Consider the following 25,609-nt stretch of genomic DNA (forward strand, 5'->3'; position numbering starts at 1 on the left):
CTGTCTTTCACTATCTCTCGGAATTTGTTCAAACTCATGTCCATTGCATCAATGATGCCATCCAACCATCTCATCCACTGTCACCCATTCTCCACCTGCCCTCAATCTTACCAGCATCAGGGTCTTTTCTAATGAGTTGGCTCTTCACATCAGATGGCCAATGTATTAGAGCATCAGCTTCAGAATCAGTCCTTGCAATAAATACTCAGGGTTGATTTTCTTTGGTATTGACTGGTTTGATCTCATTACTATCTCATTAGCACATATATGCAAAAGTCGTTCAATTTTTAGTGCAATATCTTTCCAGTGTTAATTTTATCACAGAATTTTACTTTGCCACCCTTTCCATCTGTTCATGCCATTCTTCTTTATTTCAGTTTTTCCTCTACTTTTAGATTTTTTCTTGTTTTACAGTTATCATGTATTTATTACATGGATGATGCAGTTTTCTAAACTTTCGTTCTAATTACTGAAGTGAATTATTTTCAGAAGTTTTCACCCCCTCTTTTTGCCCAGGATACTTTCTTTTCTTTGTGCTGTATTGTGTATATACTTGTTATTAGTTAATTTGAAAATCACTTAGTGTGTTGCCAGTTTTATGCAATTCTGGTGTAACGAATGAGTTAGATACTCTTCTAACTTTAGATTCAGTCCTTCAGATGTGCAAACAGGTAGAATTTGTGAAACATTAGGATCCTCAGTATGCTCTGCCAACAATCTCTTCATGATTCAATTTATTAATATATTAGTTGTAGGGAAATAAAGTTAAAATACACAATGTGCCAATGGAGCTCCAAGTTATTAACTCCTACTATTTTTCTTGTAAGATCATCTAATGGTAAATCTCTACTGATAGAGGGTTCCCAGCTGGCGCTATGGTAAAGAACCTGCCTGCCAATGCAGGAGACATAAAAGATGCGGATTCAATCACTGGGTCAGGAAGATCCCCTGGAGGAGGGCACAACAACCCACTCCAGTATTCTTGCCTGGAGAATTCCATGGACAGAGGAGCCTGGTGAGCTACAGTCCATAGGTTAACTGAAGTGACTTAGCAGGAACTAGTGGTAGAACTAACTACAGTTCTGTTAAAAAGTACTCATTAATTCTGTAATTTATAAAGATGATTTCAGTAGAATGTTTTAAAGCAAGACATATTTGGTACAAATATAGCACATGAATTTTTTTAATTGGTAGGGACTATTTCTGAATGGGGATAAAAAACAGGAAGAAGAAAAGGCTTTCTGCCAAGCACTGTCTCTCCTATGGACACAGCATTGCTGAAATATCATATGGACCTTTAACACCTTTGTTGGCTTATAGTTATGGAAAATGGATTGATTGAGAGTACCAGTTGATATTTAAATGACTTTTTAATATAGTTAAATGCAATTCTAATTTTTCAAAATATCTGGTATCAACTACCTTATGACAAACACAAAGTATTAAGACTTTTAATGGAAAAAGGATTTGTATAGGAATAAACTGAAGATTCATAGGAAGAGCTCAGCAAAATACTGGGGGACATATTTCACTAATAATGATAGGGGAAAAAGAGTAAGGAGAGGAGGGAAGGAAAAAGAGTGTGGGAAGAAGGAAAAGAAAGGCAAATAGAAGGAAAGGATTAATGAATTTATGAATAAATATTTTCAAATATATCCCTGTCTTCATTATGACATTTATGTGATGTTCTTTGACTCTCTCTACTATTTTCGTAGAAGATCCAACTTACCCTTTCAATATTTTATTGCATCCCTAGCAATTACTAGTAACATCAGTCCTGAATAGTTCTTTACTCAATAAATGTTTATTGAACACCTACTATTTGTTGAGTACTGGGATGATTGCTGAGAATATTTCAATAAACAAAAGGAACGAAAAGATATGTTTCAGGAAAAGTGAAGTGAGAATAAAGAAAGTGAGCTCAAAGGCTGTGAAGAGGAGGAAATGAGTGAAAAAGTGACTGGAGGGATGTGCCAGCTTTTGGAATGCGGCGCAGCACCTCTCATTGCATTTCCCAAGATTGAGTACAAGTATCCATTCCTCATCTCTAACTCACGAATCAAAGCAATTTCCAAAGCATGATAAACACAGCAATTAACATTTAGGTACACATCCTATGCAGCAGGATAGATTTCTCAGTCTTTTTGATGATCAGAGAATATTATGTTAGTGATGCCACTCAGATCAAGGACCGGAATGGCTCTCTCTTTCTCTGTCTTGTGCTCTAATTTCCTCTATATCTTTTCTCTTGGGGGAAAATGTGTGGCTAATAAAGAGCTACTGCTACTGCTAAGTCACTTCAGTCGTGTCCGACTCTGTGTGACCCCATAGACGGCAGCCCACCAGGCTCCCCCGTCCCTGGGATTCCCCAGGCAAGAACACTGGAGTGGGTTGCCATTTCCTTCTCCAATGCATGACAGTGAAAAATGAAAGGGAAGTTGCTCAGTCCCCATGGAAAGAGCTAAAGATGCTAAAGATGCTTCAAAATCTTGCTATAATCGGTAATAAATATTTCTACTATCATTTGAATATTTAGGGGACTATGATATCTCTTTGCAGCATTAGGGATTCTTGCTTTTCTTGAGTAACAACATATACTTTCTATTCTAATACTTGACATTTGCCCTAAAATAAGTCACCTTCTGTGATTGGTATTGTGATTCACTCCAATGTCTTTCCAGGTGATTCATTATTGGGGGGGGCTTTCTTCTTACTATTGCTTCCAGAAAGGCCAGATTGAACTACACAGGCTGAGATTTTGGACCTTGACATTCTTAGATTTAAAAATAAATTCAAAAATAAATAAATAAATAAATAAAAATAAATTCAACAGTTGGGCTAACACATACTAATACTGAACATAGGAAACTTTTAAAATCTCTTTAAAGCTTAGCTTTGCCAGCTGAGCTACCAGTGATGCAAACTTCACCTTCCTCCTGTTAGCTGAAGTATAATTGTTTATACCACATGAATGGCAAGTTGTCACTTTCTCAAAAAATTTTTAAATGCACCTTGTTTTGTAAATAACCATTCTAGTTTCAGAAATTACATTATAATAGAGATGTCCCTGTAGATACAAAAGTGAATTACAAAGATATATAAAGACAACACTCTTCATGATACCAAAATAATAGAAACAAATATTTATTAATAGAAAGGCAATTAGAATGTTTCAGAGTACTACATGGGATTATAAAGAACTAATTGGACTGCTTCCCAGGTGGCACAGTGGTAAAGAATCTGCCGTGTAATGCAGGAGATAGAAAAGACCAGGTTTGATCCCTGGGTCAGGAAGATCCATGTTGAAGGAAATGGCGACCCACTCCAGTATTCTTGCCTGAAAAATCCCTTGGATAGAGGAACCTGGCAGGCTACAATCCATGGGGCTGCAAAGAGTTGGACACCACTGAGCATGCACAAACTGATTTTTTCCTGTAGGGTAATTTCCAACACACTTTTTATTAACTGAAAGTCAAAAGGGAAGTTGGAAAAAATTCAAATAAATCCAACTTGCCTGTCAAATTGTGTCCATATGCATATGCATGTAAGTGTAAATGTGTATGTAATTGCATAAAATGGAGAAGACAATGGCACCCCACTCCAGTACTCTTGCCTGGAAAATTCCATGGACGGAGGAGCCTGGTAGGCTGCAGTCCATGGGGTCGCGAAGAGTCGGACACGACTGAGCGACTTGACTTTCACTTTTCACTTTCATGCATTGGAGAAGGAAATGGCACCCCACTCCAGTGTTCTTGCCTGGAGAATCCCAGGGACAGGGGAATCTAGTGGGCTTCCGTCTATGGGGTCACGCAGAGTCGAACATGACTGAAGTGACACAGCAGCAGCAGCAGCATATGCAAATATAGAGATAATTGAAATAAACAGACTGGCACGCTAGCTTTAATTATCAGATTTGGTTTTCTCAGAGGAAGGTGGGAACTAGGCTGGAATGATGATACAGCTGTGGGCTTTTTCTTTTGTTCTGCCTGAGTTTTTTATGATGAGATAGTTCTGTGTGTTGTTTAGAGAATATAAAAAACCATGAAAACTCCATATAGAGGTAAAACTTCCAGATAAATTAAAACTAAATTAATATTCACTTAATTTTTGTTTCTTCCTAAAACAGCTTCTTCCTGACAAATATGCATGTTTGAGACTAGCAACAAAAAACATTTGGGATTTTTCTTAGAAAAAGTAATTTATTTATGCTAAGTGGAACAACTGTAAAATTTCAGAGTCTGGACTTGCCCTGAGTCCACATGAAAGAAACCTTTGGAACAAGGAGAACTATTTGTATTTTTCTCACTTTTAGGTTGAGACTAACACACTGGAACCAACATTTTATTGACACGAGAAAGAACCATGAAAAATTGCTAATGCTTCTCACTTTATTTCTAGGATTCTTAGTAGCCCCATCACCCCACTCCAGTACTCTTGCCTGGAAAATCCCATGGACGGAGGAGCCTGGTAGGCTGCAGTCCATGGGGTTGCGAAGAGTCGGACAGACTGAGCGACTTGACTTTCACTTTTCACTTTCATGCATTGGAGAAGGAAATGGCAACCCACTCCAGTGTTCTTGCCTGGAGAATCCCAGGGACGGGGGAGCCTGGTGGGCTGCTGTCTCTGGGGTCGCACAGAGTCAGACACGACTAAAGTGACTTAGCAGCAGCGGCAGTAGCCCCATAATTCTTCTCAGCTACATCAATTAATGCGGCGCTTCTTCCTTGTCCTTTTCTTTTCTTTATGCATCTTCTCCCCTTTTCCTTCCCTTCATTTTCCTCATCTCTTACTGCTTTCTGACTCTCCTTCAACTCTAGATTTGCTCTCGTGACTGCTCCCCCAACTCTGCCCCCCCATCTTCCCACCAGAGATACTGCACAGGTGCAGCCCCATCTGTCCCAGTGTGCCTCTCTCAGGACGCAGTAGTACACAGCGGTGTCTCTCAGGGTGACCTGGGACAGGATCAAGGTGCTGGACTTTCTGTCTGAAGCTATGGTCAGAGAGGCCGTGCTGCTGTCCACTGTGTCTCGAAAGCCATGAATGACATACTGTGGACTCTGATTGGGATTTTGCCGATACCAATGTATATAGTCATTTCCACCAATGGTAGAGTGGTTACAAGGCAGGTTTACATCTTTTCCTTCAACACAATCCATGGAGCTGGGCTGGGTGGTCTTAGCATCAATCACAGTCCCTATGGGTTAAGAAATTAAATTAGCTGTAGAGCACATTTCAGTGTAATTCTATGGATTAAAGGCATAACCCTTCTATAACTGTCTGGCCCTGGTACCTGCTCCAGTGTTTCTGTTTATGTCCTGCAAAAATATTATTGGTGTTCATTATTGGATTGTAAGGAGATCAAACCAGTCAATCCTAAAGGAAATCAAATATGAATATCATTGGAAGGACCGGTGCTGAGACTGAAGCTCCAATACTTTGTACACTTGCTGAGAAGACCTGATTCATTTGAAAATACCCTGAATTCTGGGAAAGACTGAAGGCAAAAGGAAAAGGGGGCATCAGAGGATGAGATGGTTAAACAGTATCACCGTCTCAATAGAGATGAACTTGAGCATACTCCAGGAGATAGTAGAGGACAGAGGAGCCTGGCATACTGACATCCATTTGGTCATAAAAAGTTGGATACAACTTAGCAACTGGACAACAACAAAATTATAGAGACCAAAGATACATGGCAAGAATCACAGATTCCACAGGCTTTGTTCCATGGGTCCTTGGCTTAATAAGCCCAGAGAATTCTTACAACCTGCTTACTGCTAAGGACTCTTCTGGTATCGTGGCTATGATTTAAACTGTAATGTAGAAGACTGGCCTCTTTAGCAAATGCACAGATCATTTCTCAGTCCCATCACTATAATGCTGAATAAAGCACAGAGAGAATAGTAGAGAGTAAGTGACTCTTTGTGGCCCTTTGCCCTCAAAGTCATCCCCTGTAGACACAGAACACTTACCCAAGGTCAGAAATACAGTTACTCCAGTCACCAGCCTCATACTTCAAGGGCAAGCTAGGACCACGGGCTCAGAGCTCAGGCTTGTGTCTGATCCTTGGCTTGAGGAGGTTCCAAGGAACAGAGGCAACAGCTGTTAGTAAAAACTTGCAACCAGTGCAGATACTACAATGTTGTTGCCAGGACCTTCTCAGCCAATGATCAAGCAGTTCCTTATCTATGTCTTCCTCCCCAGTTTTAGTCATGTCCCCCAAAGATGGTGAAATCATCTATGAAGTTTAATGTCTGGCTCAAGAAAAGGAACACCGATCACATTGATGTGTCTATGCACAACCATTGGTCTTTCATTTGTTTCTTAAGAAACTGGCTGATGCTCCATGAAGCTTGAGGAACACAATGTTTAATCCCAGAAAATTGTACTGAGCTCTGTGTTGTGATGAAAATGATGAAAATTTCCATCCACATTCCAGAAAATGTATGGGAGAATCAAAAGTAGGCAGTGATGTGCTCTAGGAGACAGGAAAAATTAATAACATTGAGACAAAAAGCTACACATCCTAGAACTCGCAGCTCTTGTGAGGGTTCTTGAAATCATGCATGCCTTCCTACGTAAATAGACATCTTCCATGCGTCTGTCTTAATATACCAACTGATTGACATAGATAGTGTTCACCTCATCCTCCTCGAACAGTGGTTCTTCAATCCTCATATTTCCTATGTGATACTTGTGGGTGTTGTGCAACAAGAATGTTAAGGCAAAGGAATAGAAAAAAAAGCAAACAAATGGGGGTGGGGTGGAGGTCGGTATAAGGGGTAGAAAAAGTCTGAGGATGGGGAAAAGAGTGTAAAATAGAAAATGGAAGGGATAATCAGAGCAGGGAAATGGGAAAGCAGTGTTGGGAGGTACATGGAAAGGGCTTAGGCTATTGGGTTAAGATCCCCTGAATCCTTGACCACACACATTTAACAAGGGAAAATAAAGCTCAAGTTGTCTAAAGAAGGTGAAAGCGTGTCATTTTTCCTTTTTTGTCGTGCACAACAATGGGAAACAAATTTCCCTTCCCTTCTCCCAGTAACAGTTCTCACATGAAGCAGCCCCCTCTTGTGACTGAATAAAAGAACTGCAGAGATAAATCCAGACCAAAGTCAGCAAGCAACTATTTGTAAAGCTCCATCTATACAGCTCAACTCCAGAAAAATAAATGACCCAATCAAAAAATGGGCCAAAGAACTAAATAGACATTTCTCCAAAGAAGACATACAGATGGCTAACAAACACATGAAAAGATGCTCAACATCACTCATTATCAGAGAAATGCAAATCAAAACCACTATGAGGTACCATTTCACACCAGTCAGAATGGTGTGGAGATTCCTTAAAAAACTGGAAGTAGAACTGCCTTATGATCCAGCAATCCCACTGCTGGGCATACACACTGAGGAAACCAGAAGGGAAAGAGACACGAGTACCCCAATGTTCATCGCAGCACTGTTTATAATAGCCAGGACATGGAAGCAACCTAGATGTCCATCAGCAGATGAATGGATAAGAAAGCTGTGGTACATATACACAATGGAGTACTACTCAGCCATTAAAAAGAATACATTTGAATCAGTTCTAATGAGGTGGATGAAACTGGAGCCTATTATACAGAGTGAAGTAAGCCAGAAAGAAAAACACCAATACAGTATACTAACGCATATATATGGAATTTAGAAAGATGGTAACAATAACCCTGTGTACGAGACAGCAAAAGAGACACTGATGTATAGAACAGTCTTATGGACTCTGTGAGAGAGGGAGAGGGTGGGAAGATTTGGGAGAATGGCATTGAAACATGTAAAATATCATGTATGAAACGAGTTGCCAGTCCAGGTTCGATGCACGATACTGGATGCTTGGGGCTGGTGCACTGGGATGACCCAGAGGGATGGAATGGGCAGGGAGGAGGGAGGAGGGTTCAGGATGGGGAACACATGTATACCTGTGGCAGATTCATTTTGATATTTGGCAAAACTAATACAATTATGTAAAGTTTAAAAATAAAATTAAATTAAAAAAATAAAATAAAATTGGAACGATACAGAGAAGATTAGCATGGCCCCTGCGCAAGGATGACATGCAAATTCGTGAAGTGTTCCATATTTTATTAGGGACTTCCCTGGTGGCTCAGACGGTAAAGCGTCTGTCTACAATGCAGGAGACCCGGGCTCGATCTCTGGGTCGAGAAGATCCCCTGGATAAGGAAATGGCAATCCACTCCAGTACTATTGCCTGGAAAATCCCACGGACAGAGGAGCCTGGTGGGCTACAGTCCATGGGGTCGCAAAGAGTCGGACACGACTGAGCGACTTCACTTTCACTTTCAGATTTGAAGATAAATAGGGGATTTATCCCAGGGGATAAATTTCCAGGGGATTCCCTAGTGGCTCAGACTGTAAAGCGTCTGCCCACAATGCAGGAGATGCAGGTTCAGTCCCTGGGTCAGGAAGATCCCCTGGAGAAGGAAATGGCAATCCACTCCAGTACTCTTGCCTAGAAAATTTCATGGATGGAGAAGCCTGGTGGGCTACAGTCCATGGGGTCACAAACAATCAGACATGACTGAGTGACAAAAAAAAAAAAAAAAAAAAAAAAAAGGCTTCTCAGGTGACTCCCAGACAGCTCAGTTGGTAAAGAATCCACCTGCAATGCAGGAGACCCGGGTTTGATTCCTAGGTCAGGAAGATCCACTGGAGAAAAGATAGGCTACCCATTCCAGTATTCTTGGGCTTCTCTGGTGGCTCAGCTGCTTGTGGCTCAGCTGGTAAAGAATCCCGCTCCAATGAGGAAGACCTGGGTTTGATCCCTGGGTTGGGAAGATCCCCTGGAGAAGGGAAAGGCTCCCCACTCCAGTATTCTCCCCTGGAGAATTCCATGGAATACAGCCCATGGGGTCACAAAGAGTCATACATGACTGAGCAACTTTCACTTTCACTTCAGGTGACCCTAGTGGTAAAGAACTCCCTTGCCAATGCAGGAGACTTAAGAGACACAGTTTCAATCCGTGGGTTGGGAAGATCCCCTGGAGAAGGGCATGGCAACCCACTCCAATTTTCTTGCCTGGAGAATCCCTTGGACAAGGGAGCCTGCTGGGCTACCTCCATGCATTCACAGGGACAGACACAACTGAAGCAGCTTACCACACCGCACACACATCTTACTTGTAATACCTCTGTGCTCATCTGTGTTGCCTTGGTCCTAAACACTCTATAGAAGGTTTTAATTATCTTTGACAGCTTTATTGCAGTCACATGATAGTGCATTCTCACTTCTTGATCTCCTTGGTATTCATTTGCATCTCACCTTCCCACGTTGAAAATTTACTTAAAAGCCCATATAATTTAAATGTTTATAAGAGAGGTTGGTACAGAGTAGGCACTCAAGAATTATCTGTTTGCTGAATGAGCCAATGAATTTATTGAATTTAATGAAAATGTTGTGTTAAATAACTATTTAAATTGTTTAAATTAAGGGATTTGATTTAGGTCGTACCTGAATGGCCTAGTGGTTTTCCAGCCTTTCTTCAGTTTAAACCTGAATTTTAAAATAAGGATCCCATGATCTGACCACAGTCAGCTCCAGATCTTGTTTTTGCTGACTCTATAGAGTTTCTCCATCTTCGGCTGCAAAGAATATAACCAATCTTATTTCTGTGTTAACCATCTGGTAATATTCAAGTGGAGAGTGGTCTCTCGTGTTGTTGGAAGAGGGAATTTGCTATGACCAGTGTGTTTTCTTGGCAAAACTGTATTAGCCTTTGCCCTGCTTCATTTTGTACTCCAAGTTCAAACTAGCTTGGAGTAAGTTTGCATTCCTTCCTGAGTTTGCATTCTAGTCCCCTATGATGAAAAGGACATCTTTTGGGGGTGTTAATTCTAGAAGGTCTTGTAGATCTTGATAGAACCATTCTTCATAGATCTCTTTAGGTTCCAGTTTAAACCCCTAATGTCACCATTATTGAGACATCCATTCATTCTGTTCTGGGTCAAGTACTTCCTCATATCCAAATCTCCAAGAAGCCCTCTAAATGGTACACTCTGACAATAAAGGTTTGAGACATTTTTCACAGTTAGGAAAGATATGTCTCATTTCCCAAAGATTACAAGCATTGGAACAATAAAACCTGTCTCATAGGGTTTTGATATTTAGATTAGATAATGAATCAGAAATGCATTCTACAGTTCCTGACTTATAGTAAGTTCAGTAAATATCCACTTTCTATAGTCTGTTGAAACCTGCCTTTCCTTCAGTGTCCAGATTTGTGATCTGCTTCCCTGCCACCCTGCCCTCAACCCCGCCACATCACTTCAGGGATGGAAGCTTCTAGGACATTTACTTAACCTCTTATTTTCTTGGAAGCAGTCATTATTTTTCCTATCCTTTTGTATCATATACAACTAGCTATACTGACACATTGACACACCCAGGGTGCTGAAAGGACACAGATGGAACAAGTGAGGTTTGATTTTGGTTTCCCTAAAAATAATAAAATCAAGGACATCTTGCATGTACACTAGCTACTATTGGATGTAATAGTTCTGATTTGGATCTCTAAGATTTTGCTGTTCTTATTAACTATTTTCTCTTCTTATTGATTTATGAGTTGTAATATATTCTGCATTTGATTCCTTTTTCAGGAATGTGTTTTGCATATATTGCCTTCCACTCTGGGATTGACTTTCCACTGTCTTAACAGTGATTTTAAACAACAATGAAAAAAATTTTTTTCATATACATTCATGCTCATAAGAATCTCCCTTGCAAGTTTTATTTGTTTGTTTTCTTTAGAAAGTTTAGAAATGCTTTCCTTTTGTGATGGCTATTGCTTGTGATGAAAAGTCAGGCATCATTCTTAATGATGTTTCCCAGAGTGCAACATATCAATTTCCCTTGAGTATTAGCAAGACTTTTTTCCACTAAAATAGACCCTTGGATTTGTCTTCAGTGCTTGCAAACTTCTGCCAAAACCACAGTGGTGAATTTGCAGAATATCTTATTCATCTTTATGACTTTCCACATAGCATTGCTCCTCAAAAAGGAGCTTGCTTTATAGGAAGTACAACAGTGAGTGGAGATTCTTGCTATGATAAAGAGGTTATGGAATGGGTAATGGATGAGGTAGTTATAAATAATGGTTACAATAATGTGGTCATTTGCAGTAACAAAAGCTATAATAATTATAAAATTATTTTCATTTTATATGAATATATTTATGTATACATTAACAATTTTTAACTTTCCTCTTCTGTTTACCTGCCTGTAGTAACATAAAATGTGCCACTACAAATTAAGCTTAATCTCATTGTATCTCAGTAGTTAAGATACAGGTTTCAATGGGAGAGTGTGATGCAGATAGAAGAGGAAAGAACATCACCCTTAAACGGATAAATGAACTTGGTATTCTCTTTGAAGGAGACAGCTTGTTTTGGTTGAATGAAGAATAATTCCATCATATTAACAGGAAGCATAGTTTTCCTCTGGTCTTTATTATAAAGCTGTGTTATTCAAAGAGGTACTGATTGAATGCCTAGTTAACAAGGAGGGACTTTAACCAGTTAAGCTGTTATGGTAGGTTTGCACTGTGTGAACTTAACAATCTGAAATTTATTTCCCAGGATTTGCTTCCCTCTGTTGTTCTGGGTTGGCTTGGCCATGACAGAGATTTGTGCAGGTTTTGGAAGGTAATTGTGATGAGGTGGCCATGTTTCTATGTTCCACAGGATGATGCAGGGCTCCAGGGACTAAGGCAATAGGTAATGCTGCTGCTGATCTGATAATTCAACTTATTGTTGACTTAGAACCCCTCGACCTTCCACCAGGTTATCTTCCTTATTTTCTTTTTGTATTAGACCAAGTATGCATGTAGCATGATGGAAAATGACATCCACTTCTCCTGAAGGTCACCTACTACTGTGCAACTGAAGGAGGTAAGATACAGACAAGTTTTAGAGTGTCTTGTGGGTTCCATTGTCCTCATATATTTCCATACATGCCACAGTTTGTCCATGCTTTTGTCCACATCCAACTTTGCTTCACAAAACTTCTCTAGTTGACTTGCAGTGAATTCAAGGTCAACACCAAATGCAAATATAACAGTTTTTATGGACACTCCCACCAGCTCTAGCCATTGCCTATGTTCTAATCCTTATAACCAACCTCTTACTCTACATCACTGGTGGCTCTCCTCTGATAGTGCCCTGACACAAAATCTAAGGGAAAAGGACTAAGGAAATGTTTGTCATGACGATTTCATTTTCTAGACTCAGATTTGTGATGTGAGCCTCTCTAGGTGAAACTGCCATTCTACATTATTATGGGGCAAGTTTTCAAATTTAGACAACTTTACACATGTTCTGTGTGTTTTATTTAAAGTCAAAAATTTAAGAGGAGAATGTATCAGTAGAAAATTACGCTGGACACCTGCTTCCAAATGACAAAGAAGGAGCTTTTATTTATAATTAAATCTTCTGATCCAGACCACAGATGAAGCAACCGCAAGACTACCATTTCTTGTCTGGGGTCTGCAGGTGTGTATTTCAGCCTGGGTTCCTCAGCAGGGGGGTTCTCTCTTATTACACTCTGGGGATTTTGTTCAGCTTTTTCTATTACTTCAAGCACTGAGTTCCCAGAGGGTGCAGAAGTACTTTGCAGAGTCTTCCAGGTGTAAGTCTAAAATGGTGAGGCTGAGGGATTTATGTGATCTCTGAAAATTTACAGAGTAGTGGACATCCATTGCATTCTGGGTAGAAGAATCCTGAAGAATAAGATAAATTATCTGTCCACTGGGAAGTTGTTTATACTAAAAAATGTAACTGCTCCAATGTGTTTCATAGCGACAGTTCAGGGTGACTACCTCCCCAGCTTGACTGGAAATGTATGGCTGGTCTTCAGTAACTATCTGGACTACACTGGATCCTGCGGGGAAAATCAGAAAACAGAGACGGAGCAGTGAATAAAATAGTATAGGAATTAGACTAAAAAAATACAAACTGAAATCATAAGGTGCTTGCTTCTGTTTTAGAATACCTACCAGAGAAAATGAAGGCCAGGAACACCCAGGGAAGACTGGAGAGCAGCACGAGCAGCATTCCCTCCTCAAATGTGCTGAGTTCCGCCTCAAGCTGAGAGTTCCGTATCTGAGTGCCTGGCAGCGCATATACATAGTATCCAGTTCCTGTGTGACTCCTTCAAGCAGGAAGTTGGGGTTGTCATGTTCATAGGTGACATGGTCTGTGCACAGATGGGAAAGAAAAGTCTAGCTCACCACAAACCCTTACTTTGTCTATTTTTCTTTCACTGGTAATTAAGTTAGGCTGAGCCCAAAAGGGGGCTTTGCAAAAGCAATTATTTTAAAGGTTTGAACTGAGTGAAACTGAAGAACAAACAAGTTGATCACTTATGATTATTCCACAGAATAATTTTGCCATCCCATTTAAAATAGGCTTAAAAAATTTTTTTTATTGGAGTTTAGTTGATCTACAGTGATGTGTTGCAGCAAAATGATATGTGCATTGACGGAGGAATGGATAAAAAAATGTGCTATTTATGTACAATGATGTGTTTGTTCTTTAGTCACTAGGTAGTGTCCAACTCTTTGGGATCCGTGGACTGTATCCTGCTAGGCTCCTCTCTCCATGGGATTTCCCAGGCAAGAATACTGGAGTGGGGTACCATTTCCTTCTCCAGGGGTCTTCCTGAGCCAGGAATAGAACCCCTGTGTCCTGCTTGACAGGTGGATTCTTTACCGCAGAGCCACCGGGGAAAACCCACAATGAAATCGCTCTGCCATGAAAAAGAACAAAATAACGCTGTTTGTAACAACATGCACGGACCTAAAATAAGATTTACTGTAAGCAATGAACCCTTCTTGTAATCTACTTACTTACTAGTCATTCATTTAGTCTATACTTACATTTCTCCATCCAAAATCTCAATACTCTATTTAAAAACTCACAGACTTTTGGCCCTTTTGGTGAAAGGCAGTCTTATTCAAAATTTTTAACATATTTTTTTCTAGGTTTTAGGGCTCTGCTAGGTTTTTCCAATACATAAAATTACTTTGACAACAAATGATAAAATATCTGTCCTTCTAACTTTCAGGGTCTATTCTGTTTTTTATGTTTGTATGAATTTATAACAAGAATAAAGTAATTATTCTTTTTAAACTTGATATTGAGTCTTATTTATCAGGATTTAAGGGGGATCAGGATATTCAGTCCCGTTCCTTCCACAAGTAGAATTGTACTTATTAGATCATGTTTTTAGAATTGTCCTCATGTCATTTTTTTTCATCCCACTGGCCCAAAATGTTCAGTCTCACGAGTTAGTTGCTTGTTATTTTTTCTTTTTGTTAAATAAAGCATGCCAGATCTTTCTGTGCCATAATATAGTATAATGCACTCCAATAAAACTTGATGTCTACAGACTGCAAGCACGCAGTATATGTCTATAGCACAGAAGGTGATGGCTGAGATTTGTAAACTGTTACCTGTTCATTTAAATGTAGCTGTAAATTTTCCAGCTGGTTTTATCATTTTAATGGATGAATTAATATAAAAGAACCAAAGGCAAATGAATAGTAGCAAAGAAAGTACAGACAAGGTCTCTAAAACAGTGCCAACTCCTTGCTTTTAAGTTGTTTGAGTGGTGTTAATGACTGATGCATGGAGGAGAGTGCACGTTTAGTTGAGACATCTCCTGTGTCCCATTTCACCTGAGTGCTGACAGGCAGCTGATGCCCTGGTTTCAATTACCAAACCTACTTGTATTTAAGTAGAAGGGATCACGAATGTCCACAGCAACTGGGCAGCAGCATGGTATTGTATTGTAGCACATATAATATCTGTATATAATAATTACAGATATTATACATACACCAGAAAGTTAATATTGATAAAATATTACTGAAATACAGATGATAATCTGATATATCAGTTTTATTATGTATATCCCTATGAAATTTTATCACTGGTACAGGTTTTTGTGCCATCACTAAAATCATGATGCAGAATTGTTCCATCTCCCTAGAGAAAACCACTTTCACACTGTCTCCACCCCAGCAACTCATGATGACCTCTAGCAACTACTGATCTTTTCATCTCTATATTTTGTCCTTTTGAGAATGCTGTATAAGTAAATTCATACATTCTGTATGCATTTGTAATAATATGGTGTGTAAGCATGTATCAAGTAGTCTCCTGAGATACCTTTTTCACTCAGCATTGAGATCCATCTAGGCTGTTGCATGGATCAATAGTAAGTTTCTTTTAATCACTACAGACCGTCCCCAACTTGTGATGAATCAACTTAGGGTTTTTCACCGTATGGTAGTGAGGAGCATATATGCATTCACTAGAAACCATACTTTGTATTTTGAATTTTTACTTTTTCTCATGTTAGCAGCGTGCTGTATGAAATTCCGTAGTCGTGCTGGGCAGCAACACTGAGCTAAGCTCTCTGTCCACCCTGGATCGTGAGGGTCAACGACTGATGCACTTAGGATTGTTCTGCACCCACACCACTATTCTGTTTTTCACTTTCAGTACAACACCTTTGAGGTTAGACCAGGCAAAACTCTGATGCACAGTAGGTTAAGTATATTATATGCTTTTTCCACTTACATTTTCAACCTAAAATGGTTTCTCGAGACTTAACCCTATTTCAAGTTGAAACAGATCTATAAGTAATAGTTTATTGTATGGGTGTACCACAGCATATTTATCTATTCACACAATGAAGAACATTTGGCTGGTTTCCAGTTCTTGGCCATCACAAATACAGCTGCCATGAATATTTCTGTACTGATATTTGTGTGAACATGTTTTCCATTTCTCAAGTATAAATGCCCATAAAAGAGTATGATTGCTGAGTTGTAAGGTGAGTGAATATTTAAGTTTATGTGGAACTGCTAAACTGTCTTCCAGAATGACTGCACCGTTTACCCACCAGCAGTGTATGAGTGGTTCAAATTCTCTACATCATTGCCAGAACTTGGTTATTTTTCATTTTAGCCATTAAGCAAGATGTGGAATGGTATCTCATTGTGACTTTAATTTGCATTTACTTGATGGTTGGAGAAGGCAATGGCACCCCACTCCAGTACTCTTGCCTGGAAAATCATATGGATGGAGGAGCCTGGTAGGCTGCAGTCCACGGGGTCGCTAAGAGTCGGACACAACTGAGCGACTTCACTTTCACTTTTCATTTTCATGCATTGGAGAAGGAAATGGCAACCCACTGCAATGTTCTTGCCTGGAGAATCCCAGGGACGGGAGCCTGGTGGGCTGCCATCTCTGGGGTCGCACAGAATTGGACACAACTGAAGCGACTTAGCAGCAGCAGCAGCAATGATGTTGAACATCTGTTTATATGCTTATTTCACTAACACATAGCTCTTCCATGATATGTTTGGATGAACCATTTTCCAATTGGACTACTTGTTTTCTTCCTGCTGAGTTTAGACAACTTATTGTTTTCTGAATACCATCCTTGATTAAAATACATTGTGAAAATATTTCCTGCCATTCTGCAGCTTGTCCTTTTCATTCTCTTAATAGTACCTTTCACAGAGCAAGCATTTTTACTTTTGATGAAATATTTTATTTTTTATTGATTTTGCTTTAACGTCATGACAAAAATCATTTTGTCTAACACTTGGTTCTGAAGATTTTTTTTTTAAAGATTTAGAGTTTTAGATTTTACACTTGGATATACAGTCCATTTTGAGATTCTCCTCAAACTTTTGTATAAGGTTGGAGATTTATGCCAAGATTCAGTTATTTGCCTAGGAATATCCAATTGTCCCTAAGTCATTTGTTCATAAGACTACCATTACTCCACTGAATTGTCATTGCACCCTTGCCAAACAATCAAATTTCTCCACTTTCCCACATCCACACTTGGGATGAGTCAGTAGCATTATCTTGTTAATAAATTTTTATTTTCTCTTTTTATTCATTTTTATTGAACTTTTTATCTTGTATTGGAGTATAGCCAATTCACAATGTTGTGATAGTTTCAGGTAGACAGCAGAGGGACTCTATCTTTTTAACATTGTAACATCTGTACTATATTTTACTTTTTAATTCTTTATATTTTTAATTTTTGTTTTCTCTTTTTTCACCATGATAATTCTATCTAGGAATATATAGTTTATTAATTGTTTTAGTAAACTTAACTTTGTATCTCATGGGTATTTCTATCATTTTCCTTCTGTTTTACCAACTTGACATTTTTATTATTTGTTTATTTCAGTTTATATTAGTTGTAATGTGTTCTTCTTTTTCTATCTTTTTTGTTAAAAGCTTAGATAATTGTTTTGCAGCCTTTTTCTTTAGAAATATAAATATTTAAAAAGATGAACTCCTCCTATGTAAAATATTACCTCTGAAATTGGAAGTAGCTCAGTCATGTCCAACTCTTTGTGAATACAGTTTATGGAATTCTCGAGGCCAGAGTACTGGAGTGGATAGCCTTTCCCTTCTCCAGGGGATCTTCCCAACCCAGGGATTGAACCCAAGTCTCCCACATTGCAGGCAGATTCTTTACCAGAATCTATTATGAGACATTATATTGTGAGATATTACCTGTATCTCATAATATTTATATGTATATGTTCTCACTATATTTTCTTTCAAAATATTTTCTAACAGCCAAGTAATTATTTCTTTAGCCTATGGGTTACTTTAAAACTTAATGCCTAGATTCCAGGTACTTGGGAGTTTCTAAAGATATCTTTTTGCTATTGATTTTCTAAGTCAATTCCACTACTGATCAAAAAATAAATTCTGTATAATTTCAATTTTTTAAATATATTAAGCCTTCTTCTGCACAAACAAATTGTGTGTGTGCGTGCGTATTTAATCTACACAGCAGGGTGTATCTGGAGCCTCGGCTGCCTGGGGAGCACCATGCACTTGCTGTGCAGAAGTAGGTAGCTGAGTCTCCAGGCTGGGAAGCTGTGATGTGCAATGAGAGCTGTTGGGCACTCATACTGAGGAAAACTGTTAATCTTCCTTTTTATTCACAACCAAATGTATGGCTATCAAGAATGCAGGGCCTTTACCAGGGTATTGTTAATACCATGGGAAGTAGTCAAATTCACTCCTCTCACAACTACAGTTCTGAATGGAAATCTTCCCTTCCTGGATTGTCCGTGATTGAGGGCTCTGTTTGAGATTGAGAGCAAAGACAAGAGTCTATTTTTGCATGGGTGTGGTTGTGAAGAGAATGCTGTTCCCATCACTAAACTGGAAGTGCTTTAGATGAGAGAGAATAAGGATCAACTACAAGAGAGAGAAAGGTATTAAACATGGTCAGTGTTTAGTTAAGGCCATGTGGAAGGAATTTTCACAAAGGCTATTGCTTCCTTAACTAACATGGAGTGTAAAGATAATCATTCCAAAGCTCCTTTATAAATGTTCCCCTCTCTCTTCCATTTCACCAGCCTTTGAAATCCAAAGATAAGATGAACTCCCTTTTCTGTTTTTACAGCAAACCGGAACCATGCTCTAGATTCTAGGATAAGGTTAATGATAAAGATGTTGGCTAATAAATCTCATGGACTGCATAGAATGCTACAGTGTTTCAAGAGCCCTTTAGTGCTTCCCTGATAGCTCAGATGGCAAAGAATCCGCCTGCAATGCAGGAGACCCCAGTTCAATTCCTGGGTAAGGAAGATCCGCTGGCAAAGGGATAGACTACCCACTCCAGTGTTCTTGGGCTTCCCTTGTGGCTCAGTGGTAAAGAATCCTCCTGCAAAGCAGGAGATCTGAGTTCAAAACCTGGATTGGGAAGATCTCCTGGAGAAGGGAAAGGCTACCCACTTCAGTATTCTGACCCGGAGAATTCCATAGACTGTATAGCCCATGGGGTCTCAAAGAGTCAGACACGACTGAGCAACTTTCACTTTCACCTTCACCTTAATGTTTAGGTAAAAGGCTATGGCAGGTACTGTTCATGGCCTACAAATAGATTTACTTCTTCATCCTTACCAGAATCTTTATGTTCTGTTTTTCAGCAATGTTTCTAGACAAAAATGCATACCTTCCTCAGACTTTCATAGCTTGAGATCAGCTTGAACTCTGTTCTAATCAATAAGATGTAAGCATCCTGAGCGATTTATCGCCCTTTCCTATTCACTAAACTTTTCTACTTTTCCTAATAATGTCAAATGTCAATGGGTTAGTACCTTGCTAATACATGAGTGCATGCGTGCTAAGTCACTTCAGTCATGAAGCGACTCTATGGACTCTTTCTGACCCTGTGGACTATAACCTGCCAGGCTCCTCTGTCCATGGGATTCTCCAGGCAAGAATACTGGAGTGTGTTGCCATGCTCTCTCCAGGGGATCTTCCCAACCCAGGGATAGAACCTGAGACTCCTGCGGCTCCTGCATTGCCACCAGGAAGTCCTAATACTACATACCAAAGGTCAAAAGTCACATTTGTATCCCAGAGAGATGAAAAAGACCAATAACACATTTCTCATCTATGGTTTATTAAGAGAAGGCTTACCCATGGTTGGAAGTCATGCCTATTTCACAAATGTGTTCTTACTTAAATATTTCAGGAGCAGAAAAGGAAGACTAGAATGAAAGCACCTGAAATTTCAGTTTTAGTTCATTGTTACCTTATAATTAGTAGGAGGTCCTCATGTATAGTTTTAGTTTTTATTGGAGTATTACATTCATATAAGAAAATATAATATAAGGGTACAGCCTAGTAAATTTTCATGTAACCAACACTCTTATAACCAGCACTCAGATCAAGAAACAGAGCATTACCAGCCCTTCAGTGCTCTCTTTATGATATTGCCCCACATATAACAATATTCTGATTTCTGCCAGTGTAAATTAGCTATGTCAGCTTATGTATCCTATAGGAATGACATGTTTATTGACTATCTGAATATATTCTGTTGTCAAAAACCTACTTTAGACTTTTGTCTTTTCTATCAATTTGTTTGTTGTTGATTTGAAAGAGATATTTTTGAATCAAAATGATCCCTTTGATGATATATGTGATAGATGATATTTGATAATATGTTATTTTGATAATCAATATTAAATTTCATAAGATAATAATACTGTAAATATATTCACTAGTTATCCTTTAATAGATTTTCTAGTTATCTTTTTAACTTTTGAAATAATTTTAATATAGATCAGTTTTTTAATGAAGCATAGTTGGTTTACAATGTTGTGCCCATCTCTGCTATACAGAAAAGTGACAAAAAATGAATGTATATATGAATATAGATTCCTTTTGATGCTTAGAGATACTTGTGTCCTGCTTAAGAAATGTGTATCTAACACAAAGTAATGAACAAGTTCTGAATTTTTTCTATTAACTTCATGCATTATTCTTACATTCAGGTTTGCATTCTGACTGCTATTTATAAATCCTTTATCCTTGGTACATGGATGCAAATGTTTTCCAACTTTTAGTGTAATACCTTTCCAGTATCAATTTTATCACAAAATTTTACTTTGTCACCCTCCCCATCTGGTCATATCATTCTCCTTTATTTCAGGTTTTTCTTCTATTTTTAGAATTTTTCTTTACCTTTTATAGTTATCATGTATTTATTACATGGGTGATGTAGTTTTCTGAATTTTCATTCTAACTACTAAAATGAATTATTTTCTGAAGTTTTCTCATCCTCTTTGTGCCCAGGATGCTTTCTTCTCTATATTCTGCATTGTGTATACACTTGTTACTAGTTTATTTAAAAATCATTTAGTGTGTTGCCAGTTTTATGCAATTCTGGTGTAATGAACAAATTAGATATTCTTCTAACTTTAGATTCAGTCCCTCAGATGTGCAAACAGCTAGAATTTGTGAAACATTAGAACCCACAGTGTGCACTGCCAACAATCTCTTCCTGATTCAATTTACTAATGTATTAGCTATAGGGAAAAACAGTTAAAAGACACAGTGTGCCAATGGAGCTCCAAGTTACTAACTCCTATTATTTTTCTCGTGAGATCATATACTCATGAATCTCTATTGCTGAATCTCTATTGGTAGAATTAGTGATAGAACTAATAACAGTTCTATTAAACAGCACTCGTTAATTCTGTGATTTCTAAAGATAAGTTCAATAGAATGTTTTAAAGCAGGACACGTTTGGTATAAGAATGGCACTTGATTTTTTTTTCTTTTTGGTAAGGATTATTTCTGAACAGAGATGAAAAAATAGAAATCAAAAAACCCTTTTGAAAATCTGTTCACCACTTTTGGGTTGGCAAGCACTGTGCTTCCTATGGGCATCAGTTCAGTGCAGTTCAGTCTCTCAGTCATGTCCGACCCTTTGTGACCCCATGAATTGCAGCATGCCAGACCTCCCTGTCCATCACCATCTCCTGGAGTTCACTCAAATTCATGTGCATGGAGTCGGTGATGCCATCCAGCCATCTCATCCTCTGTTGTCCCCTTTTCCTCCTGCCCCCAATCCCTTCCAGCATCAGAGTGTTTTCCAATGAGTCAACTCTTCACATGAGGTGGCCAAAGTACTGGAGTTTCAGCTTTAGCATCGTTCCTTCCAAAGAAGGAACTCTCAAGAGTCTTCTCCAACACCACAGTTCAAAAGCATCAATTCTTCCACACTCAGCTTTCTTCACAGTCCAACTCTCACATCCATACATGACCACTGGAAAAACCATAGCCTTGACTAAACGGACCTTTGTTGGCAAAGCAATGTCTCTGCTTTTCAATATGCTATCTAGGTTGGTCATAACTTTTATTCCAAGGAATAAGCGTCTTTTAATTTCATGGCTGCAGTCACCATCTGTGGTGATTTTGGAGCCCAGAAAAATAAAGTCTGACACTGTTTCCCCATCTATTTCCCATGAAGTGATGGGACCAGATGCCATGATCTTCGTTTTCTGAATGTTGAGCTTTAAGCCAACTATTTCACTCTCCACTTTCACTTTCATCAAGAGGCTTTTTAGTTCCTCTTCACTTTCTGCCATACGGGTGGTATCATCTGTATATCTGAGGTTATTGATATTTCTTCCAGCAATCTTGATTCCAGATTGTGTTTCTTCCAGCCCAGCGTTTCTCATGATATACTCTGCATAGAAGTTAAATAAGCAGGGTGACAATATACAGCCTTGATGTACTCCTTAGCATACCCATAATTTGTCTCAGCCACATCAACCAATGAAGCACTTCTTCCTTGTCCTTTTCTTCTTTTCTTTATGCCTCTATGTCCTTAATTTCTTTGTTTCCTCTCCCCTTCTCCTTCCCTTCATTTTCCTCATCTCTTACTGCTTTCTGACTCTCCTTCTAGATAACTCTAAATTTGCTCTCTTGACTGCTCCCCCCACTGTGTCCCCTCTTCTTCTCACCAGAGATACTGCACAGGTGCAGCCCTGTCTGTCCCAGTGTGCCTCTCTCAGGACGCAGTAGTACACAGCGGTGTCTCTCAGGGTGACCTGGGGCAGGACAAAGGTGCTGGACTTTCTGTCTGAAGCGATGGTCAGAGAGGCCATGCTGCTGTTCACTGTGTCTTGAAAGCCATGAATGACATACTGTGGACTCTGACTGGGATTTTGCCGATACCAATGTATATACTCAGTTCTACTAACGGTCGAGTGGTTACAAGGCAGGGTTACATCCTCTCCTTCAGGATAATCCATGGAGCTGGGCTGGGTGGTCTTAGCATCAAACACATTCCCTGGGGGGTTAAGAAATCAAATTAACTCCAGAGCACAAATCAGTGTAATTCTATGGATCGAAGGCATAACCCTCCTGTAACTGTCTAGCCCTAACCCCTACTCCAGTGTTCCTACTTATGTCCTGTGAAAATATTGTGGATGTTTATTATTGGATTGCAAGGAAATAAAACCAGTTATCCTAAAGGAAATGAGCGCTAAATATTCACTGGAGAGACTGATGCTGAAACTGAAGCTCCAATACTTTGTCCACTTGCTGAGAAGAGCTGATTCATTGGAAAATACCCTGAATTCTGGGCAAGACTGAAGGCAAAAGGAGAAGGGGGCATCAGAGGATGAGATGGTTAAACAGCATCACCGTCTCAATAGAGATGAATTTGAGCATACTCCAGGAGATAGTAGAGGACAGAGGAGCCTGGCATACTGACGTCCATTTGGTCATAAAAAGTTGGATACAACTTAGCAACTGGACAACAACAAAATTAAAGAGACCAAAGATATGTGGCATGAATCAGATTCCACAGGCTTTGTTCCATGGGTCCTTGTCTTAATAAGCCCAGAGAATTCTTACAACCTGCTTACTGCTAAGGACTCTTCTGGTATCGTGGCTATGATTTAAACTGTAATGTAGAAGACTGGCCTCTTTAGCAAATGCACAGATCGTTTCTCATTTCCATCACTATAATGCTGAATAAAGCACAGAGAGGGGAGTAGAGAGTAAGTGACTCTTTGTGGCCCTTTGCCCTCAAAGTCATCCCTTGTAGACACAGAACACTTACCCAAGGCCAGAAACACAGTTACTCCAGTCACCAGCCTCATACTTCAAGGACAAGCTAGGACCATGGGCCCAGAGCTCAGGCTTGTGTCTGATCCTTGGCTTGAGGACGTTCCAGAGAAGAGCGGCAACAGCTGTCAGTAAAAACTTACAACCAGTGCAGATGCTGCTGTGTTGTTGCCAGGACCTTCTCAGCCAATGATCAAGCAGTTCCTTACCTATGTCTTCCTCCCCGGTTTTAGTCATGTCCCCCAAAGATGGTGAAACATGCCCAGCTCACAGTGAAATCATCTATGAAGTTTAATGTCTGGCTCAAGAAAAGGAACATCAATCACAATGATGTGTCTGTGCACAACCGTTGGTCTTTCATTTGTTTCTTAAGAAACTGGCTGATGCTCCATGAAGCTTGAGGAACACAATGTTTAATCCCAGAAAAATGTACTGAGCTCTGTGTTGTAAAACGATGAAAACTTCCATCCACATTCCAGAAAATTAATTGGAGATTCAAAAGTAGACAGTGATGTGCTCTGGGAGACAGGAAAAGTTAATAACATTGAGACTAATAGCTACACATCCTAGAACTTGCAGCAGCTCTTGTAAGGGTTCCTGGAATCATGCATCTATTGCCAACTTGTTAGACATTTTCCATGCATTTGTTCTTAATAAACTAACTGATTGACATAGATGGTGTTCACCTCCTCCTTGAACAGTGGTCCTTAATCTTCATGTTCCCTATGCCGATGCTTGTGGATGTTGTGCAGCAAGGATGCTACGGCAGAGGAATAGACAGAAATGAAGGAAAACAAAGTGGAGGTTGGTGTGAGTGGTAGAAAAAGTAGGAGGAGGGAAAAAGGGTATCAGGAATAGAGAAGGGAAGGGATAATCAGAGCAGGGAAATGGGAAAGCGTGTATAGGAATAGGAAGGTACTTGGAAAGGGCTTAGGCTATTGGGCTAACCTGAATCCTTGACCACACACATTCAACAAGGGATAATAAGGCACAAGTTGTCTAAAGAAAGTGGAAGTATGTCATTTTTCCTTTTGGGGGGCACATCAATGGAAAATAAATTCACATTCCCTTCACCCAGAAAGAAATACTGTTTTCAGATGAATCAGCCCCCCTCTTGTGACTGAAGAGAAGAACTGCAGATCTAAATCCGGACCAAAAGTCAGCAAGGAACTTTTTGAAAACCCCTCAAGTTTGCAGGTAAATGGGCTTCCCAGGTGGCGCGAGTGGTAAAGAACTCACCTGCCAATGCAGGAAACTTCAGAGACCCAGGTTCAATCCCTGGATCAGGAAAATCCCTTGGAGAAGAGCCCATGGCAACCCAATATTCTGCCTGGAATATTCACTAGAAAGAGGAGCCTGGTGGGCTATAGTCCATGACTCGCAGAGTCAGACGCAACTGAAGCATCTTAGCACACAGCACACACGTCTTACTTGTAATACCTCTGTACTCATCTGTATTTTCTTGATCCTAAACACTCCATAGCAGTGTTTTAATTATCTTTGACCACTGCAGTCATATGATTCTCATTTGTTGATCTCTTTAAGTTTTCATTTGTCTCTAACCTTCCTATATTTAAATTTTACTTCAAAGGCCATGTAATTCAATGTTTATAAAAGAGCTTGGTACACAGTGGACACTCAAGAATTACTTGTATCCCGAATGAGCCGATAACTCATTATTCATTATTTAATGAAAAAATTATGTTGAACAATTGTTTAAATTATTCTGAAAACAATCTTCCAATTTTATGGAATTCATGCCAAATAAAAGGCTCAAATAGTATAAACAGAGGGTTATTATTGTGAACAAAATGAACAATAAATTGTGAACAAAATGGACAATAATAAATCCAAGTCTAGGATTGAGGAAAATTCTATTGAAGATATGAGAGTAAATGTTATGGTAATCATGCTTTGTTCATTTAACAAACATTCATAAATACTCAATGGAAGTCTTATTGTTGTTCAGTCACTCAGTCGTGTCTGACTCTATGTGACCCCATGGACTGCAGCACACCAGACTTCCCGGTCCTTCACTATCCCCAAGAATTGCTCAGACTCAAGTCCATGTGTGGATGATGCCATCCAGTCATCTCCTCCTCTGTCACCCCCTTCTCCTCCTGCCCTCAATTCTT

General features: G+C 39.3%; 1 non-coding gene and 2 gene segments (V, D, J or C); 1 reads left to right on the forward strand and 2 right to left on the reverse strand.

The window, feature by feature from the left end:
• Window positions 1-4,593: 4,593 nt before the first annotated feature.
• LOC102401639 lies at window positions 4,594-6,175 on the reverse strand. The segment is given in 2 exon segments: window positions 4,594-5,194; window positions 5,973-6,175. Coding segments are annotated over 2 exon segments (585 nt in total).
• Window positions 6,176-8,017: 1,842 nt separating this feature from the next.
• On the forward strand, window positions 8,018-8,119 carry LOC112577908. Its single transcript, XR_003102107.3, has one exon. It is a non-coding gene; the product is annotated as a U6 spliceosomal RNA (small nuclear RNA).
• Window positions 8,120-18,209: 10,090 nt separating this feature from the next.
• LOC123464734 lies at window positions 18,210-23,581 on the reverse strand. The segment is given in 3 exon segments: window positions 18,210-18,296; window positions 22,364-22,692; window positions 23,470-23,581. Coding segments are annotated over 3 exon segments (456 nt in total).
• Between the last annotated feature and the right edge of the window lie 2,028 nt (window positions 23,582-25,609).

The sequence above is a fragment of the Bubalus bubalis genome, chromosome 11 (genome assembly GCF_019923935.1).
Source record: "Bubalus bubalis isolate 160015118507 breed Murrah chromosome 11, NDDB_SH_1, whole genome shotgun sequence".
In the NCBI taxonomy this organism is placed as follows: Eukaryota; Metazoa; Chordata; class Mammalia; order Artiodactyla; family Bovidae; genus Bubalus; species Bubalus bubalis.